The sequence below is a fragment of the Uloborus diversus genome, chromosome 4 (genome assembly GCF_026930045.1).
Source record: "Uloborus diversus isolate 005 chromosome 4, Udiv.v.3.1, whole genome shotgun sequence".
Taxonomy (NCBI): Eukaryota; Metazoa; Arthropoda; class Arachnida; order Araneae; family Uloboridae; genus Uloborus; species Uloborus diversus.
In genome coordinates, this window is record NC_072734.1 from 163,131,037 (window position 1) to 163,153,388 (window position 22,352).

At 35.4% G+C, this 22,352-nt stretch overlaps 1 protein-coding gene across 1 annotated transcript in view; it reads left to right on the top strand.

The window, feature by feature from the left end:
* Positions 1-2,860: 2,860 nt before the first annotated feature.
* The window catches only part of LOC129219948 (uncharacterized), a 42,186-nt gene continuing 22,694 nt past the window's right edge, over positions 2,861-22,352 (top strand). The window contains exon 1 of the mRNA XM_054854263.1: positions 2,861-3,181. Within this exon, the coding sequence (XP_054710238.1) occupies positions 3,012-3,181 (170 nt within the window). The 5' untranslated portion in view covers positions 2,861-3,011. The remainder of the gene's footprint in view (positions 3,182-22,352) is intronic.

Sequence of the window (22,352 nt, forward strand, 5' to 3'; positions counted from 1 at the left end):
CTCTTGTTGATTTCCATGTCTTTTTTAATTAGATTAACCTTATTTTCATATCTGTAATCATGCCTCTTAGGGTGGTTCAAAAAATATTTTCGAGTTAAGTCCAGGACACCCTTTATTATTATTTTTTAGACTTACTAATAGTATTACGCTGTAAAAGTTTTAGCTTCTTATTCAAATTTTAAGAGGGTGCTCAATGAATCCTTAATTTAACATTAACATTAGCCGTAGTATGGAAAACGCTACAAGTTTATAAACATTTAATTTCCCCAGCGAGTTTTCGGTAAATAGTTATTTACAGAGTACAAGAAATTACAGTAGAACCTCCTTAGCTTGGACCTCTGAATAACGGACACCTCTAATTAACGGACATTTTGCAAGTCCCAGTCCCTCAATATAGGCCATTCCATGTAATTCACTCTGAATAACGGACACTCCGAATAACGGACAGTTATTTCACAAAAAAATTTCCTTGCGATCGTAGCGCTTCCGGTTTTTTTTTTCTTTTCACAGAATATCTTAGTAACTGCTTGCCTTACAAAGCTTTTCATCCTCCACAACTGATATTCCACCCCCACCCCCGTCATTTCCTTATCACTGTTTCTTGGAATTAAAAGGGTGGTAATGGGCAGAGGCAGCGATTGGGGCTTAAAAGTTGGGGGCAGAAAAAAAAAGAACTAAAAGGCATGGTACTTTTTGCGGGCAGCAAAAAATGATAAAGAAAAGAAAAAGTCATAATTTTGTTATGGCTAGTTTTGAGAGTATTGAAGCAGATAAGTGAAAACTGATGTCAGTCTAACAATTAACGTACGTTTTCTTAAGATTTTAATGAATTTTGTACACAATAACTATTCAAAAGTTAAGATAAAAAAGGGGAAACTGGGTGCTTTTTCTAACTGGGGCTCTCGGGAGATGCAATTAAGCATACCGGCGCCGGTAGTAGTCGGCTTTATGGCGCCGTGGTTTCGTTGGGTTGTTTAATTTTTAGACACGAAAAAGATTTGCCCATATTCAAGGTCATATTGCCAACTGTCAATCATGCAATAGTGATACTCGAGATAAAATAAATAAATTAACCATAAAAAGTGTGTGGGGGTGAGGGGGGGGTGCTCCGCCGAATCGCCGCCGTTGGTAATGCAACAAAGAGATGTCAAACTATTTTAACTGATTACTTTAATTGATTAAATGCTTTTTAAGACAAGTGTGTGCTGTCAGTATACCTTTATTAAGAAAAAACAGATTAATTACACTTGACGTAAAATGTAGTAAACCTTTCGCGATTGTTTCGATTGTGTTCTACAAAGGGAACAACAGCCCATTTTGAAAAAGGTAAATTAAGTAGTTCCTCCTAATAGCGGACACCTCCCAATAACGGACAAAACTTCTAGTCCCTTGACTGTCCGCTATTGGGAGGTTTCCCCACTATATGATGTTTTGTTCACGATCTCAATTATAAAATAGTAAAAGAAACGTAACAAATTAGTAAATCGAGGCCCGTAGCTAAGGTTGAAACGTTTAAGGGTGATCGGCAAATTCAAAAAAGTTCTGGCGCGAAAGCACGAATCCAAAAGATCCGATGAAATAATCTAATGTTTTTTTCTTTATTAAGACTATTTCTATAAGCTTGGTTCTCACTAAAAAGTATGGAACAAAATAAGTGTAAATGATTTCTTGATTACAATACTCAATAATTGCAGTTAATCTTAAAATCTTCATATTAAGGTTAATTCTAAAGCAGCCAATAAAATTTAAATTAAAAATTTAGCGAAGTAGAAATATAGGTATAGTAAAAGCTATTCGTACAAATTTGTATACCGCCGCATTTGTGTAAAATTAGCTCCTGACGTATATGTGCCCTATTTTCGTTGAAATTTTATTGATGAAATATAATTTAAAATATATTCGCGAAAATTTTCAAAATTAAAGTATTTATATTTTTTATAAACTCTGAAATTAACTTTGGGTGTCATCTACCAGATGGGTGTCACCCGGGGCAAACCACCCCCTCTCAAGAACTTGGATTTAGAAAAAAAAGATTTTTTTTTTCTCTCAAGTTACAGCTTTCAAAAATTGAAAGCACACGATTTGATCAATATCTATTTGTTAAACATTAAAAGGGGGGGGGGGCAATTACAGCTAATCCTTTTCAATTTTTTCAAAGGGATTTTTAAGTCATCTCACTTTTAAACTCGTAACTATTGGAAAATTTGATTTTTAAATTGAATTTATAACGTTGGTATGCGTCTTGGGTTTACGATAAAAAGCAAAATGAGAAATTTTTCATAAAAAGAATTAATATTTCAATCTCTGTTTAGAGGTTTTCCCCCTTCCCCTAAAGGGAGAGAGGGAAATGAAAAAGTACAGTAAAAAAATTTAAAAAAATCAGGAGTCGGAGTTGGATTCGGAGTCGGGCGTTTATAAAAATCCAGGAGTCGGAGTCGGCCGTTTTCCTTCCGACTCCGCAGCCCTGCTCCTGACAGACACAACTGACAGGGGTGCCCAACCTAGGTGGGTCATGGAGCAGAATGTGCCATTGAAGTTTTTAGGGGTATTTTTTACTTTTTGTGGGGGGGGGGGTTGCGTCCTTGCTCTTAGGGGGGCAACCCTGCAACTGAGTTTGAAGTTGGGTACTGCTGTATTGCAATTTACAAAGCGTGTAGGAAAAAGGTTAGATCCCCAACGCCCCTTAATAATTAAATACCGTAACACATAAAAACCGTATTTGTTTTCAAGTGGTGCTTTGATTCTATTGAACCATCATGCATGGTCCCACTTTCAACCCACTAACCAAATAACAGAATTTTTTAGCAATAGATGGCGTTATGTTCATGAATGAAAGTAAAGTGAGCACGCGATACGCAATAAGAATCTAGGGCGGGGATGGTAAAGATAGCGCGTTTTTCCTGTCGCATTGTGTCGCCGCCAAAGCGATATACCGCGTATGGTGTAATTTTGTATATCTTCCGAAATAGATAGTAGATACTAGTTTTATTTACTTTTATATGTAGTTCAATATGGCGGATACAGTAAGCCATATGAAACAACTTTTACGTGAATTAAACGACAATATTCCGTCTCCAATTGACGAATATTTTGTTCTGAAGAATGTAGGAAACTATCAAATTTATCCAGAAGATCTGACGGGACAAATAATCGACTGGGTCGTTAATTATTTGGAAAACAAGTTAGTTTTTTTTTCTTTACTCTTTTCAATCCTTCCATATATTCTTGCCAATGAGTATAACTTTTCAAATTATGCGTTTAGGCCTAAGATTTAAAATGCCGGAAATAGTTAAAGACTTGGTGATTTGTGCGGTATGAATAAAAATAAATACTAACGGAATGTCCTATTTTACGAATTTATTATTACGTTTGTCTTTTTATTACAAAGTTAAAATTACAATATATTGTAGAATTCAATTCTGACAGAAATAGTGACACATGTCTCAACGTTGACATGCAGTGGATTAAAGGGGCCTATAACACACCTCCCATAAAGACGTAAAACTGATATATTTTTGTGTGTGTATATATATATATATATATATATCTGTATGTATGGACGCATGTGGTGTCGTGAGTATATGTAATGCGCTATGAATAAGTAATTACTAGAGAATCCTTTGATGTACATCTTCAATTTTTGTAATGATGTGTCGTGGTGTAATACAAAAATTAGAATGTAAAATTCCTGACAACGAAGTGATGAACCTTTTTTTGAGCAAATTTTAATTTACTTTTTCTTTGTGTAGTGAGAAACATTTGAGAGCTTTGTGTAGCTCTCAAAACAATATATATAACATCTCCTATATCTGCCACAGGTGATGCACATCTTGTAAACGTATTAAAGTGGGCATACGATGTACGAAACATCGTCTATTTGAAGACGAGCATTCCGACAGTGATTAGTGATTAAAAGAAAATGTTTACAAATCATTTAGTTATTATTGCATATAAAAGTTGAACAAATACTTCTGTGCTTGAAAAATAAAAGAATGTAAAACAGCGTAAAAAGGCATAAATTAGTAGGAAAACCGTATACAGATGTTTCTGGGATACAATTTTTCACCCACCGGACAAAACTTTTGTTGGATGTCTTTTCTTCCATGAACTCGCATCTTCAGCATTGAAAAGCATTCCTTGTAACCAGGGCATATTTTAAGGAAATTTGACTGTGTAGGCAACTTCAGCTTTCTCGGAAGGGGGAGGGAATGTAAATGTGCAGTTTATGCTAGTTGAATAATCGTCGAAAAAGAGTTGGGGTGTGAAAATTGGAATTAGGGAAATTGTTGCTAATAGTCGTTTTGTTCGATAGGAAAAGAGTGTGAAGAACATAAACACTGACTCTGCGTTTAAAATAATTCAGTCACTGAGTTTTTGAATTTTTTTAATTTCATTCATTATAATACAACCATCTATTAAAATGCATCTTTAATAGAAATTTGCTGCTGTGATTTTCTTTTAACACTCATACTTGCATGCTCGATCGAATGCAACTGCAACACAGAATATAATAGAGGGCGTAAAAACGAATGCTTCAAATGACCACGCAACTACAAGCTTTGTACAGGACACATGGGGCCGGTTTCACCTAAAAAATGGCTACGGAAGATCACATGACGTTAATATACAAACTCTATTTACAAGTTACGTGCTGCCACCTATGAGTTTTGGAGTGCGAGACACCGTTGTTTAATAGTTTCATTTATTTAAAAAAATTTGGCTTGTGGGAACAGTTAGGAGTCACGCTTCCATTTTTTTTACAGAAAAATAAAAAATATATAGAAACACATGACTGATGGAAAAATTTAAGAAAATATAGGTGGGCAATTGTATTTGACTATGGGGCCAATTTATTTGACTGTGTGGGCAATTGCCCAAAAAAACCCCCATTAAAATATGCCCTGCTTGTAACCCAGAAACAAGTATATACAGTTTTCCTGCTAATTTGTGCCTTATACGTTGTTTTAACTTCCTTTATTATCGCATATATCAGTAAGATGTTATTTCATTTGGATGTCTCACCTTTCTGTTTTTGACAATGTATTGTTGATTCTGGATAACAGTGTACATTATTTTGTTTCTTGTTCCTGTACCAATTGTTTGATACCAATCCTACCTAACTCAAATATTTCTCTATTTTTCAACATGATTGATAATGTCTAATATACCGTTAGAAATTAAGTTTTCTTCTGATTAAGAATCACTAATAATATTTGTTAATATCATAATACAAATCCAAGTTGCAGAAGGAAACGGAGACTCGCATCACAAAACTTGGCGGCCATATTGATGACGTCATCAATGCCTCTAAAGGGCCAGAAAAATTTGTCCGGAGCTTTTTGGACTCGTCTATCCATGTACTATCTGAATCCAAAAGGGTGTACTGGTAGCCAGCTGTGAAATATTTTGGCGTAACTTTCAGCTACTTCACCTCACTATATAAATAATTTGCAATTTATATAAATAGTTTGCTCACTAGAATATACGTTTCGAGAGCAGGGCCTGATTAACGCACGGTCCGGCGGGTCCGCGGACCTGGGCACCACAAATTTAGGGGCACCAAAATGGCCTAGTCTAAATTTCCATACTTCCTTTTTTTCTTTAAAAAATGCTTATTTTACTTTTTCTCAACTTTAAGGAAGAAGGGGCTCAAATTTTTTAAAAATAAACTCAAAAACTCATAAAGTTAAAAAAATTTCGCGTAAAGAAGTCGTTGTTCCTTAGCACTGGAATTTCAGAAAAATGACATAGATGAACATTTTCTAGAAGAATTAACACATTTTAAAATTTTCGCAAACGTAACCCTTCTCCTGGGGAATGTTTTAAAAGGATAAGATCACTAAACATTACACATACACCGAATGTGGATTCACCCCTGCAGCTTCTTCTTACCTTGCCTATCAGCAGCTGTTCCAGTGAACGTTCCTTTTCAATTTTGAAAAGAATCAAAACTCATTTGAGAAGCTGCATTTCTCAGGATAAGTTACAGGTGTTTTCCTTATTGACCACTGAAAATTCTGTGACATCAAACATAGATTTCGATTATTTGATCGACACATTTGCCTCTGTTAAAGCCAGAAAGAAGCCTTTTTAAAGTTTGCTGTCAGAATTAGTAAGATTTTTTTTTTTTTTTTTGCAATTTTAAATTGTTTTTTTAACTCTTTTTCGCCTTAAGAGGCAACTGTGATTAGTTTGGTGACTATCAAGTGTTTAGTATTCAAATCCCAGGTTTCCTTTTTTAAATGTAGTAATGTTCCTTTAAAATGTAGTTTCTAGTATGAAACATTGACTTTAAAATTGTGCGGATTTTCTCATGGGGGAGGGGCACCAAATTCTACTCAGGACCTGGGCACCAGTTTGGTGTCGGGCCCTCATTGGTCCTTCATTGATACCTTTTATAGTTTTTTAATGGCTTTTGTGAGTGGGACCAAGTAGCCCCAGCGTGAGAACTACTTGAATCCAATTAAAAATAGAAAACAAATATAAGAGTTAGACATAGTTGTTTAAAAAAGGCTTAAGGTGGTAGCAGAACATCTGACAAGTGGCAAAAACAAGGTTATTAGTTCTTATTATGGGTTTAACCAAAAATTCAGTGTAAAACGCACAAAAAATTTGAAATTTCAGGTTCAAGTCGCTCCACTTTACGGTACGCTTAAGGTTATCAGAAATGGTTTACACATATGTTTTGAAGATTTAAATTTCAAAAAACTATCTGGGATTACCCCCGAATCTCTTTTTCCTAACATTACTAAAGATCGTCTAAAACTGCATTTTTGCAATTCTAATTTCGGGGGAGACCCCCGAACCCCCCCCCCCTCTCCTTCGCATAATATGTGATAATCAACAGCATTATTTTAAAGCAGTGGTTCCCAACCTTTTTCAAGTTGCGACCCTTTTTCACCAACTAAACAACTAGCGACCCCTACGTGTCCCCTATTTTATATATATATATATGTGTGTGTGTGAGCGTATGCACAGACAATACGCATATTTTATACAAATGCAACGACGACCAACAACATGCTCTAGGCCCAGCTAGGCTGATCCTAGTCAGTTTACAATCCCCAGTGAAGATCAATGGCCCTCTTAAAACTATCTACTCCCTTGGTCATTACCACCTCTTCCGGTAAGCTGTTCCAAGGTTCCATTACCCTGCTAAAATAATTTTCCCTAATATCCATGTTATCCTGAGATTTAAATAGATTAAAACAATGACCCCCAATGATTGAGGGGATCACCCTCAAACCTTTTCTTCCTATAACATTACCAAAGATCATCAAAAATGCATTTGTAAAACTACAAATCCTAAAGCTTTCTGGAACAGAAGCCCCTGTATTTAAGGCACATGTGATAAAAAAAAAATGAAGCCTTCAATTTCATACACCTCCTTACATTTTTGACAGCAGAATAGCCCTGGGATAAAAGCACCGCTGATCCAAAAGAAGGTTTCAACCACTTTGACAAGGCCTAAGAGAATCAAAAATTGTGTTTTTAGGCCCTTAATTTTGAAAAACTTTCGGGTAAAAATCATCGATCCCTTCCATCCATATCACTAAAGGTAACTTCTAATTACATTTTCAGAATTTTGGTTTTGAAAATTTACAGGACGACAGCTGCTGATTACCGGGCCCTTATGCCATATAAATTGGCGTAAAAGGAAGTCATGTGATGCCCACAGCAGCTTTTCCCCCCCCCCCCCCGGCCCTTATTTTTTGAGATTAAAGCCCAAAAAAGGTAATTTTGGACGATCTTCGATGATATTATGGGAAGGAGATGTTCAAGAGACCTCTGAAATTTTTTCGACACTGATTTCTGAAGCTCTTTAGGGAGGAGGTATTTCTAGTAGGGTCTGATTATCGCACAGGCCTACCTGGCCTGGGGCCCCTTTTCCTAAGGGACCCCAAAATACTTACAGAATGCATAGCATTAAAACAATACGAAAAATGCATTTTTAAAATATTAGTTGAAAAATGAACATTTTTCAAAATGACTTTTGGAAAAAAATCTTTCATTTTGGAGAATTTTTATTAATTTTGCCAGTAGCGAATTTACCATGTCTCAATTGAGAGGTCCTGAAGGAGATTCACAAATGAAATACACATGACAAATGATTTACTTAGTTCTGTGATACACAAAGGGGCCCCCAAAACCTGTATATCAACCACTGTATTCCGCTATATAGAGCCTTCAGGGGGCCTCAAAATCAGGGCTGGTATAATAATTTTTTTTTTCGAGAAAAACCAAAGCAAAAACTTTTTTGGTTTTAACCAGGTTTTTTTGGTTTAAACCGGGTTTATTTGGTTTTTTTAACTATTTTTAAGAAAAACAACTTTATTTTAGGAAAATCATGGTTTTATGAATTTATTGTTAAGGAATATTTTTCTAATATTCATATTTGTACCTAATTTCTTTGTAATTAATTAAATAATTAAGAGTAAAAACTTGTAATTGCATTTCCTCATATATAGGAATTTTGATAGAATATTGTTTAAAAAACTAAACTATTATAAAAAATAAAATATGTAAATGGGTCTTAGTTTAAATAATCAAAGAAATTATTAATTACAAATAACAAATAATAAATTCTTAAATTAATTTCCTCATAGCTATCTACTACAAATAAAAAACAGAAGTAAAATTAAAATCATGCATGGGTGGGTAAACATAGAAAGTATTCTGCAGTATCTACAAATGAATCATAAGTCTGATGTACATTATGTAACTTTAAAAAACAAAAGATCAAGGCATATTTTGTTTAAAGATTTAAAAAAAAGTTACAAATCGTGTAATTTTTTTCCCTAATGTATGAGTAAAAAAATTATAGAAACAGGACTAGCAGGTTTTTAAAAAATTGTTTTTCCATTGTAGACATTATTTCTCTTGGTTTAATGCATTTAGGAATACATTTTTTTAATCAAAGAAAATCAAATCATTTTAATTAAAAGCCTCGGTACAAACTTTATCAAAAAAGTTCTTTGAAAGGTGAAAATTTGGCATTAGATTTTTTTAATAAGAACATTGAGCAGGGCCGACGCCAAGCTCTGGGTGAAACCCCCCCCCCCCCCGCCCCAGTTTTTTAAAAGTGGGGCCGCCAATTACATTTTAGCAATGCAACAAACAAAGAAAAAGGCAAACTCTCCATTGTTTAAAAACATTAAAATAGTAATTAAAAATGAACAATTGAAATGATAGTGACAAAAAGTATCTTTTCTGTAAAATTTGAATTGAAAATGTAATCTTAAAATACAATTTATTAACATCCAATGACTCTTTTAATAAGATTATCTAAGTAAGGGCCACGGAAATGTATGCTTCAAACATTTTTTAGCTCAAAAAAAAAAAAAAAAAAAGATTCAGTACACTATTCAGAGGTTGCAGAGTGGGTATGTCTGCCTAGTCCGAAACTATGGGCCTGACTCAAATTTAAGTATTGTGCAAGGCATGGAGAGACGCCTTGTCTCTCGGTGGCTCTGGTTATACAAAACCGTGCTTCATGGTTCTTCAGTTAAAAATTAAATAAGATAGCTTCATAGGGGCTGCCGAAACATTTCCATATGCAATTTTTTTGATGCAAAATATTGTCCTGAAAATCATTGCTAAGTGGTGAAAAAGGCATGGGTTGCCAAAATATATTTGAAATAGAGAGGGAAAAAATCAGTTTAATGCAAAGAGATACAAAGTGTGATGGATACTCAAATTACTCATATCAGTTCTAAATGTTTGAATGTAAAAATCATAAATAAATCAAAGCTTGATCAAGAGATGCAGGAGGCGCATTTAAAATAAAATGAAGTGGAATAAATAAGACCCAAGGCATCCCAGAAAATTATCACATCCATTCAAAATGTTAAAAGTTCTTTTTCTGTTGTCTCTAAGCAAATAATCGCCTTTGGCAAAGGAAAATTGGAAGAAAGTATTACCACAATATGTTTATCTACAATTCAAATTTAAAATGGAGATAGGGATGTAGCCAAACTGAGGGAAGAGTGAGAAACTCCAAACTCTTCTCTTTATGTCCCCAAAGCTGTCCTGGATGTGGGTTTTTAAAACTTAAGTTTTGAAAAAATTCCGGGAAAACGTTTTCAATCCCCATCTCTTGCCCTAACATCATTAAAGGGGTCCTATACATGAGTATTTAGGGTTACAATTTCTAAAAACCATGAGTGCTCCAAACGTAACTCCCTTAAAACGCCCTCTCAATTAATCATTCATCATTCACGGTCGAATAAATTCTGTCTATTGGACTTAAATTTAAAAAAACTCCATTAGTCTCCATGAGGTCCTCCTCTTAATAATACCGAAGATCCTTCAAAGTTTCATTGTTAAAGCTTCAATTCAGAAAGATTTCGCGGGAGATCTACCAAACCTTCTACCCTTCTTACAGTAATAAAAAGCGCCTATGATTGCGTCAATTGAATGTCAATTTTGAATATTTACCAGGGGAGCCGGACTCTGAATCTCTCCACCCATTAACCTTACCAAAACTCTTCTAAAACTGTTTTCTACAGATCGAAATTTTTTCGAGAAAATGCCCCCCCCCCCCCCTTTCATTCTCGCCAACATCATCGAAAAAGTCTTAAATCTCGCTTTTAGTGCTTCAATTACAAAACATTTCTGTGCAAAAGCCATTCAAAACTCCCCGCCCCCCCCCCCTTCCATCGAAAATTAGATTAAATTACTTTTTCAGAGCTTAAATTTCAAGAAACTGGCGGTGCACTCAATTTTAACAAAAAACCTACAAATGTGTTTTTAAGGCTTCAGTTTCAAAAAATTTCTGGGGGATAGCCCCCTCATCTCTCTTTTGTTTTATATCACAGAGCCCCTGGACCCCCTTTACCTCTCACAATCAGAGATAATACACAATTGTCTACTTGAAGTTTGAAATTTGAAAAATAGTCAGGTATGACCCAGAGTCTCTTCCTTTCTTAACATCACCATAGATCGTCTAAAACAGTGTTTTTCAAATAACAATCTTAAAAAATTTCCGGAGGAGAGCCCTCGTCCCCTTGTGATGACTGCATTGTCTATCGGGGATGCAAAAAGTGTGCAGGTATAAGTGCAATTTTATGCCTACTCTATAAGTGTTCTTGGACTTTGTTAGTTTTTTTTTCTCTTGTTGTTTAAATATTCTAGTGTTAATATATTTTACACTATGCATTGCTTCAAAGGCACATAATCTCTCAATAAATCTTAAGTAATGAAGCAAATTAGGTAATATGTGAAGTTTTGGTTGAAATATGCTTTTTATACTATTTTGAAATGCAAGAGACTGAAAAATAATAACAATTAAAAATTTTAAAAGAGCTATTTGTTTTTTTGTTTTTTTTTTTCAATGTAGTTTTAGAAAAACTTGTTGATCTGCCTTGTATATTTATGTACCTAATAGAAAAGCAGCATAGATTTAAAGAAAGAAAAAGATAATAATAATAAAAACTGTTTAGCAAAGTTGCATAACCTTTTAAAAAATGTTTCTAAATTTATTAAATTTGTAATTTATCTTTAAAGTTTTGCTAGTTACTTTGCATTAATTAGGTTTTACTCTTTGCAATAATATGCAAAATTTATGAAAACATTTGGGGGAAAACAATGAAATTTTTCACACACACAAAAAAAAAGGTTTAAACCAAACAACCCTACTCGAAAATAAAGTAGGCCTTGGGCCTCACTTTAGTTAGTTGGGCCTTAGTTTCTAGGTCTGTTGCGGCCTTTTATATTCATTTATAATAAGTTTTCATAAATAATACAATTTGTGCACAAAAGTATGAAATATGGCAATAAAACAGTAAGTTTTCACTCATTCTTTGAGAAATTTCTAATACCGGCGTTCCGGTATCATGTTTTAAAAATACCGAATACCGATATTGCATTTTTAGTCCGGTATAGCCTACACTACCATTGAATGAAAATAGCTAAAAAGTTGCTTTTGCATCTGTTGTGTAAACTAAATTATGTTTATAAATTTTTGAAAATGTTTAAAAAATATAAAAAAATCTGACTTTTTTTTTAAATAAAAAAAATCACAAACCCTGTCAGGGTTCGTTCGTTGAAATAAGCTTGACTCAAATCATGATTTAAATTAAGTGATATATATATTTTTTAAATCATTGATTTAAATCAATTGATTTGAATAACGTGATTTTTTAGACAAAATCATTAATTGAAATGAGTTGATTTTACATTATAAATTAATTTTGCATTTTTAGCCTACTTTCCCAGTAAAAGTCAGAAAAAGAAGAAAAAAGCATAAAAGAAGGCTTAATGAATCTTAAAAATATTGTGAAAAACAAGAAAAAGTCGGAAATAATTAAAATAATTAAATAAATATTGAAAAATTAAAAATTGGAAAGTAGGGTATTGAGATGGAGAAAAATGTCTGTCGGTCTGTCTGTCTGTCGGTCTGTCTGTCTGTCGGTCTGTCTGTCCCCCCCTAATAACTTTTGAATGAATAGTCCGATTCGAACAAACTTTTTTTTGTTCGAACGATCTCGGCAAGGACACCTCATTCCCATATTTCACTTTCTGATTTGAACTATTTTTTGTTCAATTTTGAACAGTTCAAAAAAACTTAACATTAGCGCCTACGGGGAAATTCAAGGCAATTCCGAACTGTGAGGTGAATTTGCTTCAAACAAGCTTTGTAGGAAAAAGATTTTGATGAAAAACTTGTGTATAAACTATCTTTTTGATTTGAACAATTTTCCGTTCAATTTTGAACAGTTCAAATCCCTTAACAATAGTGTCTACGGGGAAACTGAAAGTCAATGTAGATTCCGTACTTGAAGGCGGATTTACTTCAAACAAATTTTGTTGGAAATAACTCTTGACTCCAGACTTCGACTCCGAGAATTTAGGGGCACAATTAATCGACTCCCCGACTTGACGTAGTTTTGGCAAAAATTTATACACGGTGGACAAATGACTGACTCCGATTCTTAAATATTCGACTCCGACTCCTTTATCTCAAAATGAGATTGACTCCGACTCCGCAGCTATGGTTTTAACTGTGAAATAATTATTGTTGATATGACTTGTTTTTATTTTTACGCTAAAGTTTCAATTTAGGTACTCAGTTTTTGGCGAATAAACTCGAAGTCATTTATGTTTCTACATAAAAATATGCGCAGACGATTTTTTTTTTTTTGACAAAGAAAATTATTTCTTTAAGTTGACATTTTATTGTTTTTCTTTTTTTTTTTTTTTTTTGGTAAGTGCATTAATTCATTTAAAAAAATGTTTTTTGGCAACAGGGGAAAAGAAACGATTTTTTTTTTTTGATATGATGTATTTATTTTAATGAGCTGATTAATTTTAATTATTATTTTCTCGTTTTGAAAGCTGTTAAAGATTTTTTTTAAATGGAAAAAAGTGTATTAGCTGCTTTGTTTAAAAGTTGCTGCTTTTTTTTTTACGCCTAAAATTTTTTTTAGATGAGTGGGGAATATTTTTTTCCTAGAAATCAGCTTAAAGTATTTTAAAAATATGTTTGAAAAAAATTTGCGATTTTAGCTATTTTTGAGAATATTGATCAGGTACTAGAAAGTAGTATGGGTATATGGGAAAGTAGGCTCATCTAGTTCTAGACAGAACTTCTTGTTAGAATGTGTTGCTTTAAATTTAACTATACATTACTGTATTGTACAATTTTAACTTCAACTGGCAAAACTACATAAATCTCTCTGTGTGTAATAGACATTTGCAATATTCTTTTTACTTCAAAATCACTTCAGAACAAGATAAAAATTTGCAGTTTTTCTTATACACCATGATTAATTTAGTTAAGAAAAATAATTGTTCAACATATTATTTTACACTAAAAATTTACAGGATAATGGAAACCTTATCTTTAAGGCAAGCAAATCATAAAACAAAATCACATCTTATCTAAACATAATTATGTATTTTAAATCTTAAAAATGTATTGGTTATATAATAATGCTAATGTTTTATAGCTAACTAATTGAAAAAAATTGATTAAACTATTTTGATATCGAGATTTTTTTTTTCTACAGTTCATTAAAGTAAATTTATTGCAAGAAGTTTTATTTTATTCACGCGAAGTAATATACACGCACAATGCTTTGTCCTTCCTAAGTTTTATACTCACGAAGTTATGTCTGCACGAAGTTTTGACAGTGCGAAGTTTTAACCACGCGATGTTTTTTCCAGGCGACGTTTTGGCCGGAGAAGTTTCGGCTGCGAAGTTTTGACCGATTACTCTTTTTACTTCCTTTTCCAAAAAAGGAAGTATTGTATTCGCGAAAAAAATTTCACTCAAAAATCGACCTTAATTTCCATTTTACTCACCCCGAATGAATGTTGAGTTTTTTTTCCTCTCGACCACACGTGGATAAGTGCCTTAGAACGTATACACACGCAAAATATCCATTTTGACGATTCTCGAGTAAATTACAAAGAGTTTTCTCGTGACGTCTGTATGTGCGTATGTATGTCGCATAACTCAAGAACGGTATGTCCTAGAACGTTTAAATTTGGTACGTAGACTCCTAGTGGAGTCTAGTTGTGCACCTCTCCTTTTGGTTGCATTCGGGCGTTTCTAATGGGGTCTTTTGTCCCTTTATGTAGGGAAATCATTGTTGCGATGTGAAGTCAAGTGGTGTTATAATCTGGCGGACACTTGGCGATATATCGCCAGTCTTTTGGTCGTCAAGTTTTTTCGCCAACTTGGCGACAAATTTGGCGGATTTTTTTTTTTTTTTAATTTGATCTCAATTTAGCCACTGTTGGTGAATTTAGAGAGTAAACTATTGAATCACATTAAAATTGCCAGGAATGGGGAAATGACTTTAAATTGGAGTAAAAGGAAGTCATGTGATGCACACATCAGCTCGTTTTGTTATGGAAACATCTTTATTTTTACTGGACTGGCTATTTCATCAGAAATAGTCTCTTTCAACGGCAATACTCATTTGGGCTCGCCGCCTTCACTGGCCGCTTTCCAATTTTCCACTGGAAACGAAGACGAATTATTTATTTAAACTTTTTCATGCAAATGAAAGATAATGTTCTGAATGAGTTTGGTTGTTACTTCGTAAGGGGGTCCATTTCAGAACTAAAAAAGCATTTCAACTAATTTTTTATCATAATATGCCAGGGGCGGACTGACCCGCCGGATTAGGCCCGAGGGCCGATGCGCCCTCCCACTTATTGTGCACCTTCGTCTGTGCACCTTCGTTTCCCCCCCCCCCCGCACGCAAACCTGTGGGTTTGTGTGCGTTTTCGTAATTTTTTGTGCTCTCAAACCTGTTCGCTTTCTTTCTTTTTTTTTTTTTTTTTTTGATCCCTCCCCTCTCGAACTTTTTTTTTCATTTTATTTTATTTGCGGACTCGAACGTCGCGCTTTCGTTCCCCCATCCTCTTTTCCGCCCTCGAACGCCTTCGTTTCATTGCGCCCTCAAACCTGTGCTCCTTTGGTGGTTTTCCCCCCGCTCTCAAACCTGTGCACCTTTGTTTTTCTTTTTGCTCCCTTGAACCTGCGCGTCTTCGTTTATTTATTTAGGGGGGGGGGGGAGGGGATCAAACCCGTGCTTTTTCAGTTTTTCTTTAAATTCTATAACCCGTGTGCCTTTGTTAGTTTTGCGACTTGAACGTGTGCGTTTTCGTTTTTCTTCCTTTTTTTTTTTTCTGCGCCCTGGAACATCTGCGTTTTTTTTTTCATCCTCAAATCTGTGCACCCGGACCCGTAATATGCGCACCTAAACTTCGTGCCTGCTGATTAAGTCTCTCGACTTTTATCCGGTAATGACGCATCAAAATCTTTCCTTGACTGAGCAAATTGATTTTACTTTGCCGTGACTTGGCATCTAGTTTTATTCGCTATGTGATCGGTAAATAGCGAGTGAAGTGGTTCACTGCTTTTGTGAAGAATGCGCCCAAAGGCGAATCCAGCATCTAGTTAAAGTAATTGCAGTAAAAGTAGTTAACTTAGTTAGTTTACAGTAAAAGTAATTACACTCATTACAGTAAAAAGGGGAGGAAGGTCAAAATGCAATTTTCAGTCACAAGTAGATGGTATGAGGCAAATGTTTCAAAATTTAAGCCCTCAAAATGCAGCTTCATTCAAAATTTGGGCGCCTAGGGTTCGGGGGGGGGGGGCGTTATATCCCTATGACCCCCACTCCCTAACCCCTGAATCCGCGCTTGAATGAACCTCTTAGCTCAGGTATGGCGATACCGTGTCGCGGCGATAGGATTTGATTCGTTTTAATAAACCCCTTGAACGTATGCCGCACCGAATTAGCTCAAAACGCTTATACGGGATGCTCACCAGGGGGTGGGGTGTACTATCACCTTTGCTACTGATGTATCTAACTTGGATGTGAGCCAGAACTTGAGCGACTGTCTGAATCTGAAGTGAACTAAAAAAGAGCTCTTCATTATATAGTAGTACAGTACAGAACCTTTTATCCGGGAACTAAAAAACCGGGAAACCAGAAAACCGGCAACCTGTTGTCGATTTTCGCACCATTTTTTAAAAAAACGCATTTTCGGCAATTTTTGAAAAACTAAGCATTTTTTTCGAAATATCTAAAAGAAAATGAGCAGTTTTTTAATAAATACCATATGACACATCTATAACTCGGGAAAATGTTTACAAAAATGAACTTTAAAGGGTTGTCTTTAACGCAGGGGAAAATTTCCGGAATATTTTCTTGAACTAAAAAGTACACACGCAAGTCTGAAATTTTTGTGTTTTATTCCAACTAAAAACTAAAGAAATAAATATTGTCACATTATAATGCAATATTTTATTGAGCGGCCTTTAATTAAAACCGTTTAGAGCGGAAGTGACGTCGCAAAAGCGCGTGAAACGCCGCGATTCTGGAATTTTCCGGATAGTTGATGGTGGAATCTAGAAATCGTTAAACGCAAGACTGTAAAAAGACTGCAGGAACTCACAAATTAAATTTCAATTGGTATTAACTTAATGCAAAAGCAATAGTTATCAATAATCGCTGACGCCAAACCTTTACAATAAAGTGAAAAAAAAAAAAAAAAAAAAAAAAAACCGCTTTCATGAAAACAAATTCTCTCATACACTAGCGTAGAAGAATCGCACATTTAAGTTCAAAAACTAGTTTCTTGCTCTTCCCTTCATTCTCTTTCATTTTAAAACATCGAAAATTGGTGTTTTTCTCTCCTTTTCAAAATGAGTGTGAGGGTCTCAGGTCTTATTAAACATTATTCTCTCACTAGTAGTTTTTAATGTTTCGATATTGATAAGCATTTCTGAACTGTTTTCTTCTTATTTTGGTACATATTACTATTTATTATAGTAATTTAAGTTTTATAAACAATCGGCCCAAAGCTCTTTTTAGCAATCCAGAAAACCGGGAAATTCAGATATCCGGGATAGCTATGGTCCCGAACTTCCCGGATAATTGGTTCTCTACTGTAGTTATTTTATTGCTTAATTTGCTAGCAAATCGAGACATTAGAGGAGCCAAAATTTACCTTCTGGGGTAAGGGGATAATGAGTCCTTACGAGTATTGGTAGTTCAGTAGAGTTTCGGAGCTCAGCATCCCGGCCGAATCCGGAAAACTGAACCACATCCTGGCAGGACAACAAAATTTCCACGCGAAAAATCTGTTGCACTCGCATTCTCAATACGGCGCGGCGTTTTCTCCTACTCGGCCACTTTTCGATCCACATTATGCCGAGTTTTCTTGCTGCGTCATTGGATGCGTTGAATATCTAGCCTATCTAGCTGCCCAAACTCTTAGAAAGTGCGATCAGCACCAAGCTGATCGATGAGGGAGGGGGGTGGGGGGGGGAATGGCGCATCCCAGGAATTGGAAATTTTTAGGGAAGGGCATTTAAAGGAATATTTTTTTCGGGGGGGGGGATGCGCCCTTTCTCTTACGGGGGTGGGGGGGGGGGTGGACACCCTGCTTAGATATACATGTATTTTGCTAGTGCTCATGAGTTTTAAATAAGGTTATGTCTTTTGTTTGTCCTGTTTGAGCTTTCTCTCCAGCATAAGAGAGGGAGGGGGAGTCGCTGAAAAGAATCAAAAATCGTTGTCTGATAAATTGACTAGGAATAAAAATGAAAGTAGTGTTTTAAGATGGGGGTTAAAATGTCATCGTTTGATTTGGGGGTTGGACTCCCCTCCCCTTCCCTCCGCCCAACTTTTGAGTAAAGATAACGATTCAAAAATAGTTTTAAATTTAGTGCCTATGAGACATTCTTTTAATCAAAAAACACTTTTTTGCACGGGAAAATCTAGAAAATTATAAAGATTTTGAATCTAAGTTCTAATATCAGCTTCAAGAAATAGAACAAAACTTAATTTGAAAATCCTGGAAATCGAGATGCGATTTGAAGTATTGCAATTGCTTCATATCAAATTTAAACATCATTTGCTTCCGAAAGTGATTCGCAAACATGCAAATGTGTACAGCAGTAAGTAAAACTGAAAAAATGTTCAGGGGCGGATACAGACTGTACCATCTTAGGAGCAGTTATGCTTAATAATGATGCTCCCCTCTCTCCCCCAAAGGCCGATCCAGAAGAGCTCAAGGAGGTGTTGGTTGATTTTTTAACTTACTTGCCTTTTACTACGTATCTGTTTACACATGCTTGGGGGGAGGGGGTGCCACAGCATTTTTATCCAAAACAACTAAAATATAGATATTTAGCCAAGGAGGTCCTAAATCTATTCTTTTCCTTGGAACAGGTATTCTAAAATTGCGTTTTAGAACTTCAATTTCGCAAACACTCCGAGGAATGTTTCGTAATTCCCTGCTCTTAATATAATCGAAGATCGTTGTCTGAAATTACGTTTTTTGAAACTTTAGTTTCGAGAAATTACCGGAGGAAAGTCACTGAATCCATTCCCCCCCCCCCCTAGCACTGCCTGATGTATCTACAATCGCGTCTTTGAAAGGTCTCTAAATGCCTCTCCTTAACATGGCCAAAGATCGCTTAAAATTGCCTTTTTGAAACCAGTGCAGGATCCCTCAAGGGCGGGGTGATCGTCCTCTTTGCCTCTACCTTGTATGAGTTCTTGACCCCCCCCCCACCCCCAAATGACCCCTACGCTTTTGAGTACGAACAATTTCAAAAACTGCGTGTGAATAAAGGCAACAAATCGATTAGGAATAAGGCACCTAATAAGGGCATAAGCGTTACTAATTAATTTCATGAGCAATAAAAAGTAGTCAAGTCTCAACTAGTAAATGAGTTCCAAGGCCAATCGCGTAAGTTGAAATTTCACGTTGTGGAAAAGGATATGTATACGAATTTTTTTTTTTAAACATACCCAATTATTTGAGACAGTTGCAAGCACCTCTCACACTGTTTTAAACTATTTTTTAATTTTATGTTGCCATTTTTACGTAAAGAATTAAACTGTTACTGTATGAGGAAAAAAAAAGCTTTGTTATTCGACATAAAATACTGTTACGATGCACAAAATCAATGGGAGAGAGAGAGAGGCATAACATGAAACAGTAGGGTACGTATAGTATTCAAAAATTAAAAAAAAAAAAAATCAGCACTATAATAGTACTGTAGAGTAGATTCAGTAATTATATTCGACGCCCTTTTTAGTTGGTCAAGCGGATCGAAAATCTTTCTTTTCTTTAACTACCAGAAACTCTTTTTTTTTTTTTTTTCCATTTTTAAACTGTAGATAAAAAACGTGCTTAGGTGAATTTTTCTTTCATCAACTTCATATTTTAAATGAAAAAAGTTAATAAAAATGCGGAGTAGTTATTTGTTCGCACTAACAAACCGATGTTAAGATTAGTACGGTGTGGTAACTTCCGCTTTCAGTGATGATAATGGGAAAGTCCATGCGCGAAACCAATTTCTAGTAGCCAATAGTGAAACCGATACCTATGCCCAGCGATTCTCTGCCTTAAAATTTCGCGTTGCGATCGAGGAATTCGCGTTATCTCTAAATATCTTTATTGGTGGAAAACACACGTTATAGTCATTTCGCGCAAGTCGAATCGCGTTGTAGCGCGAGTCGCTCAAACGAGCCCTGATTTAACGAGAATTTTTATTTAGCGAGGCAATCAAACAGATTTGGTTGGTACAATGCAAAGTACATGGGAACATATCTCGCTTTTAACGAGCAAAGCCCGCTTAAAACGAGCAAAATTATTGCAGTTCATAAAATTTCTGCCGATTTCAACCTTAGAAATGATGATCCTATTTTTGGAAAAAATCCATAAATATTTTGAATTCAGTTGAAAATTATAAATAAGACGTAAATCCTGAGAACAATCCAACAGCCCTCAACGTACTCAATGGCTTCTAAAGTGCAGAATAAGTTCAAACTGTTTTGAAGCCACGTATGCAAATGACGATGTTTTTCGGGGTACACGTTGCCTCGAAAACAAAAGAGAGACTATAAGACACTTCGAAGCAAATAACCAAGTCCTTTGGTACTGTACAGAAGTATAAAAAAAGATTATGATTTTTTTCACGGACACTTGTTTATAACGTGCAAATATCGTGCTCCCTTCGTGCTCGTTATTCGCGAGTTCGACTGTAATATTTCAAAAGTTTACTTTCAAAAATAATTACTGAATTGAAAAGACCACTGAAATCATTTACATTTTGTAAATAAAGTGTTTGAACACAATATGAACAGGTACTATTGTCGACGGTCTGGGGAGCGGGGGGGGGGGATACATGACCCGCCCCTCCCCCCAGGTCACGCGCTGCTGAAAAACTTAGAAAATATTGCATCATGATTTCACCAATTGACTTTTATTCATCTTAAGCCCCGATTCACTTGCTGTGATAACACACATTCTAAAATTAGACGTGAACGTTACTTAGGAGCTGCTTACGTTCCAAAGCTGACATAATCATCCTTTGTCGATTACCGTTCCTGCATCTCTAAAACTGCTTTCGAGACTGCCAAGTTTTTGCAATTTTTCACTTGTGATTCACGGACAAAAGAGAAGTGTTGCTCGCTTTACCATGTACCGGTAAAATTCTGAGAGGCGTTGTTCACAAACATGTCACATTTTTTCTTCCGAGACGAAGTTCAATGTTCACTTTTCTAGACTAGCGGGGGGAGGGGAAGGGAAGCCTTTGCTGTTCCGTGTGATTAAATGCTCGTTGTAGCGTTAGTTTTTCTTGTTTGTTTCTTTTGAATTCCTAAACTTTTATGTGACATATGAGAGGAAAGATGGATGCTGTGACGCGAAATGTTTCTTGCATGTACAAATACACGTATGTTTAGCGGGGTGACCAGCTAGGTGGGGGAGGGGGGGGGGTGGCAAGGCGCAAACTGCGCCATTGAAATTTTTAGGGTGGTTGTTTTGAGGGGTATGTTTCCTGTGGATGGGGGGGGGGGGCACCTCTGCGTTTAAGATTGCAAGTAACCACATTTTCAGTTTAGCTTTTGTTTTTGACTTTTTTGCTTTTAAACTTTTTACATTTTGACCCCCTCTTTCATGATTTCAGTTCGTTACATACTTGCTGTATCGGTAAGGCAATGCCCGTGAAATCCTTTCAGTTAATGAAAATCCCACCTCCCCGAAATAAGGAGAATCATTTTCTTCTACTAAAATAGACAAGCATATTTTTCGAATTGATCTGAGCTTCAAGTGGTATTTCAAGAAATCACTTGAGTTAGTAAAATTCTCCAAACCCTAAAATAAGAATATAATTTTCTTAAATTATATTTCACATATTAATTTATTCTAAACTCTAAACAAAATCCATGTTGTCATTTGAAAAAAGGAAAAAAAAAACCTAATTCTTACTGAAAAACGACAACTGTCCCCCCTTGTTACTTCCTCTCTCCCCCTTAAAATTGATTCTAGTCTTCTTTTATTATGTTGACTGCGAAGAAACTAAATCTGGTGACGATTTAGTTTCTAGTTACAGTGTAGTGTTTACTAGTTACAACGCATAGACCGCGAAATTTGTCGAAAATCCGACTTAAACTGGAGTTTATATGAAAGATAGGAGTATATACCCATAAATACACAACATCGTCGTTTATTAAAACACCTTTTAAAAAGCTTTTCGGGTTTTATATCTAGATTGGAAAAACCATAAGAACGGAATGCTAAAGAAAAATAATTGTCTTGAACATCTCTGGAGAATTGTGCGTTCAGTCGAACTCGCGTATAACGAGATCTCGGTTTTAACGGAGAAATCAGAAATATTTGGTTGATACAATAGTAAGTCTATGGGAACAAAACTCGCTTTTAACGAGCCAATACGGTTAAAATCGAGCAAGATTTTTGCGATTCATAAGATTTCTTTTGACTTCCAGCAAAGTGACGATTCTTAAGTCCTTAAAATTAAAAGACGGCATTTTTTTAAATTTGTAGTTAAAGAAGCATTGAAAAATTTCGTT